Raw genomic sequence first — 9,990 nt, forward strand, 5'->3', positions numbered from 1 at the left:
GCTTTACAGAGATGTTAGGAAATTACGGTAACAGATTGTTTAGGCTTTACAACAGCTCTAAGATAAAGTTATTGTCCAGCTAAAGTTAGTTTTGATTGATTGATTCACTTCCGTTGCGAAGATCATTAGTTATAAAACAGTGCCTGGTGTCTCGAGAACGCACTCCCTGAAATAGGTTCGAAGGTGCAAACCACGATTATCCGTTATCTCTGTGCAAACCTCAAAAACAAACCCCGCGAAAACGCAGATGTCGCGCACATGCGCATTGCGTGTTCAGTCCAAAGGTGTGCGCGTTTGAATATGTGCGCAGGCGTGTAGTCCTTCCTTACAAAACAACAAGCACTATTATTACATCAGAATTTAGTAATGGTATCTGATTTTATTGAGCAAAGTAGAGATGCAAACAAGAGTCATTTGAGATTTACATTTCCTACAGAACATCATAAAGCAATGACAAGCCTCAAAGTACACAGTAATGTTTCCTTAATTGCAGTCTAATATTTAAACTTCTTAGACTCTTACAGACAATCAGGGGCTTTATGTTATGCACAAATCACAAGATAAACAAATTAAATACATTATATTTACATAAATCAGAATAGTTTAATAGAGGCTCTGTGGTGCTTTAAATAACATTATACTCAGTTTAAGTGCTTTAACAGCAACTTCTGGTGGTGTGCTAATGACAGCAGCTTTTCTGAACTAGCTTTACATACTATTTTCTGTCCCTTTATGATGTAACAGAAAGTTGGAACGAGACAAAGTATCTTAGAACTCATCTTTTTAGCCTTTAGGCTACATCTTTTAAAACCATGATTTTATTGGTTGCAATTGCAATATTCGGTGGCTAGTTATATTAGATCCAAGGGACATTCTCATTCTAGAGAGCATTTGATTGGACAAAAAAAAATGTAATATGCCCCTGTGGACAACATGAATCAAAGTTTTTGGTCCATTACCTAGAGAAACACGACATTTCAAATGTGTACCAGCTAAAAGTTAAATCAACTTAATGCATATCCCATTCCATCTAGACCTCAAAGCTAACAGACATGGACCACTGCAATCTCATATATATCCTCTTATGATGAATATCCTTGATATTATGGTCCCTTAAATTATTTATTTTTTTTCTGATAAACGATTTGGCCTTCAACTATCTGCTGGGAAAATCAATACAACACAAATCAAATAGGTCACATAAAAAAAAAAAACAATATGCAGCTGGTGATGCGACACATATAAACCAGTGTTGTGTTTCTGTCTGTTTTAACAGTCTAAATAAAATACAGAGTGACTCTAAACATGTGTCCATTAAGAGGGCTGAGATATTACGCGAGATGCAAGCGCATGCAGCTGCAGAGCAGTTCAAAAGGTGGAACATCGCTGCTCTTTTGTTCTTCCGCAGGCATCAAAGCAGCTCTAACACCTGCCCAACAAAGCAAGAGCCTCTACAATTTGGCGCTAAAAAAAGCATGTAAAGCGAGCGCAAGCCACGGCAAACAGCATCATGATATTACACACAGATGTACAACAACCACTGTGTGAGAAAATGGACCTCAGATTAAAAGAAACGTGTAGCACTAGCACTTACTTGAATGTAGATTTTGATAACACTGAACTTACTGCAGAAACTTCTGTACAAGTTGTATAGCTAGGCATTTACTGAAAATGTTATTATCATTTCAATGCACAATCTTACATATAATAAGATACTACAATCGGACGCCACAAAACAAAAGCTAGGTTTTAAAGCTATACAAGCAAAAAGTTTTAAATCTTAAAATAATAATAAAAATATACCGCTAATAAAATGTATTTAACATGTTTTTTTTTTGTAAAGGCAGTGTAGCTTTTACTCAACAACATGCATTTATCTAATGCCTGCTGAAGATTTTTTTTTTTACTTGCATTTCTTTATCTATCTTTTCACTATTCTTTAATCCGTCCCTATTTTAGCTTGTACTGTTCTGAATTATGGCTAAAACTATATATTACTAGCACGTTTTGTGTTTATTGGCCTAATGGTTAGAGAGTCAGACTTGTAACCCGAAGGTTGCGGGTTTGATTCTCAATACTGGCAGGAAAATATAGGTGAGTCAGTGAATGAACAGCGCTCTTCCACCCTCAATACCACAGCAAATGGCTGCTCACCACTCCTGACGTGTGTGTGTTCACTACTCACTGCTCCAAATGTGTGTGCACTAACTTGGATGGGTTAAATGCAGAGGAAAAATTCAGAGTATGGGTTGCCATATTTGGCCTTCATGTCATGTCACTTTCCCTTTAAGATGCATTGCTTGTATTTCTCAGTTGTAAGTCACTTTAGATAGACTTTAGAAGTTTCTGCTTTAGAACTGTCTGCACGTTCGTACTTTTGAAGCGTCTGCTAAATGTGTAAATGTAAATATAACATGCTAATGATACACTCTGGATTTAACAGAGGATTATAGTGATATAAATGGAAGTAACTATGTTAGTAGTTTTTTTCTCTCTCTCTCTCTTTGTGCTATATTTATAATGACCCTCTGCATTCCAGACAAATCCTTTACATTGTCGGCTCCGTAGTCCAGTAATATGCAACAACAGGTGCAGACCCTTCCACGTCGTCATGCTGGCTATCGAATCATCAACGACCAGCAGTAATGACAGACAGATCGTTGCCAAGGGCATCAGCTGGTCATGTTTTCCTAAACAAACCTGCTGGGTCCAGGACTCCTATAGGAAAAATGGCGATTGGGAAAGTTGTTTGCTGAACTCTTACGGGGTTGATTTCTATCCAGCTGCCTTGAGAAGTAAAACTCAGCTGAAGACAAGATGATGTTTTCACACATTATCCTTCCGTCCACAAGAAAACCTAAAAACCTGTTTTGGTTTGTTGTACCTCACATCATGACATTCCCTTGAACGTAAATTTTTGCCCTTCTCCTCACAGGATTGGTACTATAACCCCGAAAGTATTTCTTGCATTCTTTTCTAAGCTAGATTGTTACTAGAATAGAAGCTGGAGGACTCAGATACGGTCTTTGAGGCGCTTCGTGAAGAACCATTGGACGTGAGATCTATGGATCTCCTTGTGTTCTCCTGAAGGTCTAACTCTCCATTCGGCATGACTGTGGATACTGTGGTCTCCATTCGGCTGGCACGGTAAATGCTGGCTTGCGTCTGAAGATAGCGAGTTGACTTGAGCTCCAGACCTTCGTAAGAGCCTCGAGGGACACAAGGACACCAGAAGAACGCCTGTTGGAATCCAGCTCGAAACCTGCACAGATAGATGAGTATTTCATGATTCCCTTTAAAACCTGAACCTGTTTTCCACTGAACCAACTCTTACCTGTCATTGAGAAGACAGTAGATGATGGGATTGTACATGGTGGAGCTCATGGCAAGCCACATGATTCCTAAGTACACCTGCTGGATGTAGGGTTCCTCAAATAAGTGAGGAAGGAACTGGTGCAACAGGAAGTAGACATGGTAGGGCAGCCAACAGACGGCGAAGGTGCACACAACGACGATCATCATCTTCACCACCTACGTAAGTTAAAATAGAAGGAGCTAAAGTAAGTTAAAAACCTAGTCATGTTCCTGTTAAACAGACCAGCAAAGTTGGTCACCAGCTTATGTTGTGTTTTGGATGCTGGCCCCTAAGAATGGGATCTAAAGCCAGGTGCTCACTGTACGATTTCAAACTGTTGCTTGTCAGGATCTCAGTTGTCATTCATGTCAGACTGTATGGCATTAAAAACGTACAGTGCATGCAGGATTTAAATGGTGGCTAGCAAACAAAAACAGTCTCTAGCATTAATTTTGATAATGGCTTGTCCTAAAAAAAAAGACTGTATGGAGCAGGTGGTTTGTTGTTGTCTCAACAATTGGATTCTGGTTCTGAGCTTCTGTTGGTTTTTGATTTGACGGTTGTCCTAGGAGAACTCACACTGCAGGACTGTGTGTCAAATCTTCTGACACTGCCAGAATTTCATCTGAGGTTAAATTTGATTGCAACGGTCATTAATCGGCTGTCTGCAAACTAGCGAACAAAGACTTCAGATTTTGGCCTAGGAACAGAGGAATCTTTTAGGATTCTCAACATTTGTCTCAGACATCGTACAATGTGAACCCGGCTTAAAGGGTAACTCTCGCCAAAATTCAACCTAGGCTCTTTTTGTTAATCTACCCGAGTCAAACATTTGTTTAAAAGCATAATTAGAATGGAAACGCCACTTTTAAGATTGACCGTATTTCTGATTTAGGTCAAAATGCCTTTTGAATGGGAGTGCATGGGGCGCTTCTATGATAGCATCAAAATCGCTATTTTTAAAACACTAAGAAGGCTCGACACAACATGAAACTGTGGAATTTTGTCAGTCAAAAGTAGTCGATCTCTGAATGCAACGTAACATGAGGAGAGTAAAGATGGAAAGCCCCTAAAGCTTGTTTCCATATAAATTCACGGATATTTTTTAATCTAAGTTATCATGCTTTTCATTGAAATTACAAGTTCATGACATTTCCTCATATGGAGTCAATTCATTACGGTGCATTCAGAGATCAATTACTTTTGACTGACAAAATTCCAGCCACCGGAAACACTAACTGATAAAGTGAGTCGTACAGAACCTTTCTTTTTAGTAAACTTTGTGTACACAAACAAAGTAGTCAGTGCTCAAGTTCATGTGTAGAGCCCCTGGTGATACTTTGAGCAAAGTTTCATGTTGTGTCAAGCCTTCTTAGTGTTTTAAAAATAGCGATTTTGATGCTATAGAAGTGCCCCATGCACTCCCATTCAAAGTGCATTTTGACCTAAAACAAAAATACGGTCAATCTTAAAAATGGCGTTCTAATTATTCCATTCTAATTATGCTTATACACGAAAGTTTGACTCGGGTAGATTAACAAAAAGAGCTTACGTTCAATTTTGGCGAGAGTTACCCTTTAACTAGATAAACCGGCAAGATATTCTCTCAGCAAGCTTCATCAGATAATTTTTGCTGGGTTACTATCCATTCAAGCTGGTCTTTTCAGCAATGCAATTGACATTTAAGCTTTTATGTCACTCTGCAGATGATGACCTTCCGTTTGGCGGTCAGCTGCTGTCGATAGCGGTCTGAAGAGTCTCCAGGAATCTCACTAGCCCAGAGACTGCGTCCCACCACCAGGTAAGCACAACCCATGATGAGCAAAGGCAGAAAGTAAATAAGCACAACCACGCAGACGTAATACCTGTGAGAGAGAAAGAGACAGAAGACAGCCAGATGGAGAATTAGTATGGGAGAGGCAGCCAACAAACAAGAACAAGACATGAAACCCAAGATGAAAATAGCCTCAAAGTTGTTGAGACATATTTTGAGTGCACATTTTTACACAAAAGGATGCCACACACCAACAACTCAGAGTCCCACATGTTTTCTCGCATTAGCTGCCACTTAAAAATAACCGCTGGAAAACTTTCGAATCATGAACTGTGAATGCTCCCAGGATTCAGGCGCTTGCGGCAGTGCCTCTCTTCTTTTGGAGCGCTGTACAATTCAACGTGCTAATTAGTCCGAGGCTTATCTAGAAAGACACTCGTCTCACAGAAGAGGTGTAGAGGGAAAATATACGCAGGCCTTTCACACATTTCAAACATTCTGAATCCCCGTCCCGAAAAGAAAAAAAAAACAATGTGAATGCCTTCTTCTCTCATGTTGTTTTGATTGAACGTGTCTTACAGACATGCTATTTCGAATGAGCCAAATGATTTGTGGGGCTTTACCGCTTTCCTTTTCAAGTATCCATAACTATCTCAGTGGGTGAGCGGTAATTGCATATTGTCCAGTTGATTAATTTCAAAAAGGCTTGTAATGTGGTAGGAAATAAGCAGTCAATCTTGCTAACATGACGGGTGATTTGCTGTGCACTACCCATAATCTTGCAGAATCTGATGGCTAGTCGCAAATAAGTGAGTGCAAAAGAAAACATTAATAGCTTTGAATCTACTTCTCCCGTTCTCTCTATCTTCCCCTTTCTGTCCCTTTCCGGCTATCCATCATCTCTCTCTCACACACACACACACTAATAGATCTACCACCCAGTTAAAGAGAGTTCATTGTTCAGTGCTCCTTATCTTGTACACCAGTGTTACCCGGATTTGGTCTCTCAGAGACTATCTATTCCTTTAAAGAATGTTCGGGCAGACAAAAGCTTGAGATACTACCTCAAGAATTGATTCCTGCAAAGTAGGATTGGTGAAGTCTGACAGGTTATGTCACTTAAAGGAGGTAGAGGCATTCACTGCTTTGGCGTGACAGGGAGAAGCCTGCTGGAAGATTGACTGTACGGGTGGGTGAACGGCTAAGCTGTTACGGAAATAAGAGCATGCCGTCGACACCTGACACCTACAGAGCCGTTGCAGGAAACTGGCAGGATATTGGAGAATCGGATTGGAGTTGGTAGCAATTAGAGTGAGCGTATGTGAAGATCTATCAAAACTCGTTCAGTAGCTGATAAATATGTGATTAAAATGCAGGACAGGGCGTATTGCTTCTTAGCCACAGTTTAAATATTCATATCGTAAATCGGACCACGCCACACACTACCGTTGAGAGTGCACCCTATGGTGTCCCTAAAGTTGTTTTCACACTGCATTGGCAGATTTCTCATTGCTATATTCGTGTTTTGCTAAAATAAGCAGTGCTGTCTTGAAGGAGTCAGTCTTGAAAGCTTGTTGCCTTTGCTTAAGAAGCCAGAATGCGTGGATGCATTTTTGGGCAATTTAATGCCTTGAGAGATTTGAATTGTCTTTGTCTTTTTCATATTATTATTGCAATAGCGGGTGTTTTGAAGTGTGAGTTTGACTTTGGTTTCCAGACCTTTGTGAGGTAGGCGTCAGGTAGGCTGTCCAACAGACATGCACTTTAGGTTGTTCAAAACAAGTACTGACCATATGTGACACTTTTTATTTATATTTTTGCACATATATTATCATTGACTTTGAAAGTCGGACTTACGTCTTTTGAAAATCCCACACGCTGTACTCTGGCCAGTTGATGTAGCACACGACACGTCCTGGCAGCTGAGTAGTGCTGGAATAATAGTACTGGGGAAAAGCCAGGAGCAGCGCCAGGGCCCAGATTACCCCCACCACCAACTTGGTCTCAGTGGACGACAGGCGCTGCTGGAGTGGGTGGATGATAGCCATGTACCTGCAGGGGGAGGTTAACAAAGGCAATGACCTGCTATTTATGCAAACTCAAAGGAGAATCAGCCACTTGAATTAACCCTAAATGATTTGCCTGGTCCTGCTGATATGATTTGGATAGTGAGAGAGATGACTAGAGTTTGTCGTTTTAGTGGGTTGGGTCTTTCCCCGCAGCAATTATAGAAAGGATGCAGCTTCATTCTATGATCTTCGCTTTATGTTTAAACAGTGCTTCTACACAGACTCCATCCTCCCAAAAAACAGGACAATAGTGGTGCTGTGGTACAGTTATGGTAACAGAGGCTATTTCTATTTTAATACATTTAAAAATTGAATTTAATCAATGTAATGAATGAAGTCTCCAGTTTTCAGTGTCACATGATCCTTCAGAAACTGAAGAAAACATTTGTGATTATTTTTATCAATGTTGAAATGAGTTTTTGCTGCTTAACATTTTTGTGGGAACAATGATATCATGCAAACATTTGTGGTAAGAATAAAAAAAGAGAAAGTAATAATTGTATTCATCAAGGAAGCATTAAATTGATCAAAAGTGACTGAAGAAATTTGAAAAAAGATTTCTATTTAATAAATGCAAATAAAATAAATAAACAAATAAATGCTGTTTATTGAGCTTTCTATTAATCAAAGAATCCTGAAAAAAATATATAATATGGTAATAATAATAAATGTTTCTTTAGCAGCAAGTCAGCGTATTAGAATGATTTGTGAAGGTTCAGTTGACACTGAAGACTGGAGCAATGATGCTGAAAATTCAACTTTGAATCACAGGTAAATTGCATTTTACAGTATATTCAAATAAAAAAAGTTATTTTAACTTGTAATCATATTTAGCTATATTACTGTTTTTACTGTATTTTTTGATTAAATAAATGCAGCCTTGGTGAGCATAAGAGACTTCTTTCAAAAACATTACAAAATTGTTATGTTTCCAAACTTTTGACAGGTACTATATATACTCACATATTCTTGTTTAGCCACATTTAACAGGGATTTTGATTCATCTGCCATTTCAAATAACAATTTACTTCACCTTTCAAGTCTTAAAACCTTCTCTAAAACAAAGACATGGAGCAAAGATAAAGGAGCACATGTCTTATAGCCAGTGAATCCTTACAAAATAGTACTGTATCATATTCATTTCACATTTATTTGCATAGCGCTTTTCACAATAGTTTCAAAGTAGCTTTACAGAGCGATAAAGTGGTCTGTTATCAGAGGTGACTGTCCAAGTTATGTATATATTATGGAAATTCATGCACTATGGTATTTACATTGGCTTCCAAGGTTATTTCAAAAATACAATAGTATACAAAAAAAATATGGGTAACACTTTATTTGAATGTGTCCTTGTTACACATGTTAACTAAATTATGGATAATTACATGCATCTAATCCTAAACCAAACCCTAATCCCATACCCTTACCTTTAAATGTATAATTACACTATAACAGGGACACATTAAAATAAAGTGCAACTAAAACATGTAAGCATTTGTAAGTGTAAATAAATAGCTCACCTGTCCAGGGCTATTGCCGTCATTGAGTAAATACTTGCGAACACAGCTGCTATTGGAAAGAAGTTGTGAAATCTGCAGTAAACAAGTCCAAAATACCATTCGTTGTGCACTGCATACACAAAGTTAATAACGGTGTTGAAAGCCGACATAGACGCCTCTGCAAACGCGAGGTTCACCAGAAAATAGTTGGTAACGGTTCTCATGCGCTTATGCGCTAAAATGATCCAGATGACAGTGATATTTCCAACAACTGACACCAGAACTATACAGCAATATGCGATGGCCCACAAAACTATCTGCCAAACCGGCTGAACGAACTGGTTCGAGAACACGTCTGTGTCATTGACCAATGAACCGTTGGTCCCGTTTGCGCTTGAGTTTTGCGAAGTGATGTAGAGAGGATCCATGATCCATAAATCATCAGAGAAAAAGCATTTCAGCAAAGAAAAGTTTAGGTTTTGTTGTTTTAAGATTGGATTAGACAATTAGATCCAAATGAAATGTCAGTGTTATTTTCCCAGCGTCTTCGGTATACGCTGCAGGCTGAATCGCGAGCGCGTACTCGGCGCACCTCTCCAAGCGTGACCGCGCAGTCTCGAAACAGTATGGAGAGCGCGCGCTGCATCTTTCCAGTCACGCGCCAGTGAACACGCGCATCCTCCTTACTGACACTTGTCACTGTTTGACTTTAAAATGGGTTTGAGAACAAAAAGCAGACTAATTTAAATTCGCTCAATTTGAAAACTTAATAACTTATAGGCTAAAACAACAAAACTCTTCTGCAAAAATAACAAAAAGCCACAGTAACAGTTATTCTTACTGCGCAGGATATTTTCATGTCCTCTTCATGTATGTCTAAATGTATGGATAAAATAAATTCACATTTTTAAAGATGGAAATTATATTAGTTTATCAATTAAGTCAACATGAGATGAATTTTATGTGAACTGTAATCTTAGAAAATCACATATATTAAGAAATATTTCAGGTGTTTCTTGTTTTCTTTTTCAGGTTGACACTTTGTTTTCCATGTGGTCAACGTCACATTCCATCCTGTCAGACACATTCCCGTAACATCATTAGAGGAAAATAACATTACATCGGTAAGTAGCAATGACCTTGTGTGATTTTCTGTGGTATTAGTTTGTCTCTCTGCATTCCATTATATTTGATCAAACATAAATATCACTAAAACTTTGGTAACTTGTTATTAGCCAATAGGGCTGGGCGATATTCTTTTTTGCATTTGAACTAGAATAATTAAAAAAGGTG

The 9,990-nt window shown here is 38.7% G+C and overlaps 1 protein-coding gene across 1 annotated transcript; it reads right to left on the reverse strand.

Annotated features, from left to right (window-relative positions):
- Nucleotides 1–363: 363 nt before the first annotated feature.
- Nucleotides 364–9,301, reverse strand: tacr1b (tachykinin receptor 1b). The gene is made up of 5 exons (XM_081354030.1): nt 8,719–9,301; nt 6,987–7,181; nt 5,070–5,220; nt 3,335–3,531; nt 364–3,262 (listed from the first exon to the last, which is right to left on the reverse strand). The coding sequence occupies exons 1-5, from the start codon at nt 9,123–9,125 to the stop codon at nt 2,977–2,979; spliced, it is 1,236 nt and encodes a 411-aa protein (XP_081210156.1). The 5' UTR covers nt 9,126–9,301; the 3' UTR covers nt 364–2,976.
- Between the last annotated feature and the right edge of the window lie 689 nt (nt 9,302–9,990).

Source organism: Scardinius erythrophthalmus (assembly GCF_964197995.2).
Source record: "Scardinius erythrophthalmus genome assembly, chromosome: 23".
Lineage (NCBI taxonomy): Eukaryota > Metazoa > Chordata > Actinopteri > Cypriniformes > Leuciscidae > Scardinius > Scardinius erythrophthalmus.

Excerpts from the sequence above, each read along its gene's own strand:
- tacr1b (XM_081354030.1), bottom strand. The coding sequence starts at position 9,125 with ATGGATCCTCTCTACATCACTTCGCAAAACTCAAGCGCAAACGGGACC. Across the intron at positions 7,182-8,718 it reads ACGGCAATAGCCCTGGACAG|GTACATGGCTATCATCCACC; the intron begins GTGAGCTATTTA and ends CTCCCCCTGCAG. Across the intron at positions 5,221-6,986 it reads GTGTGGGATTTTCAAAAGAC|GTATTACGTCTGCGTGGTTG; the intron begins GTAAGTCCGACT and ends TCTCTCTCACAG.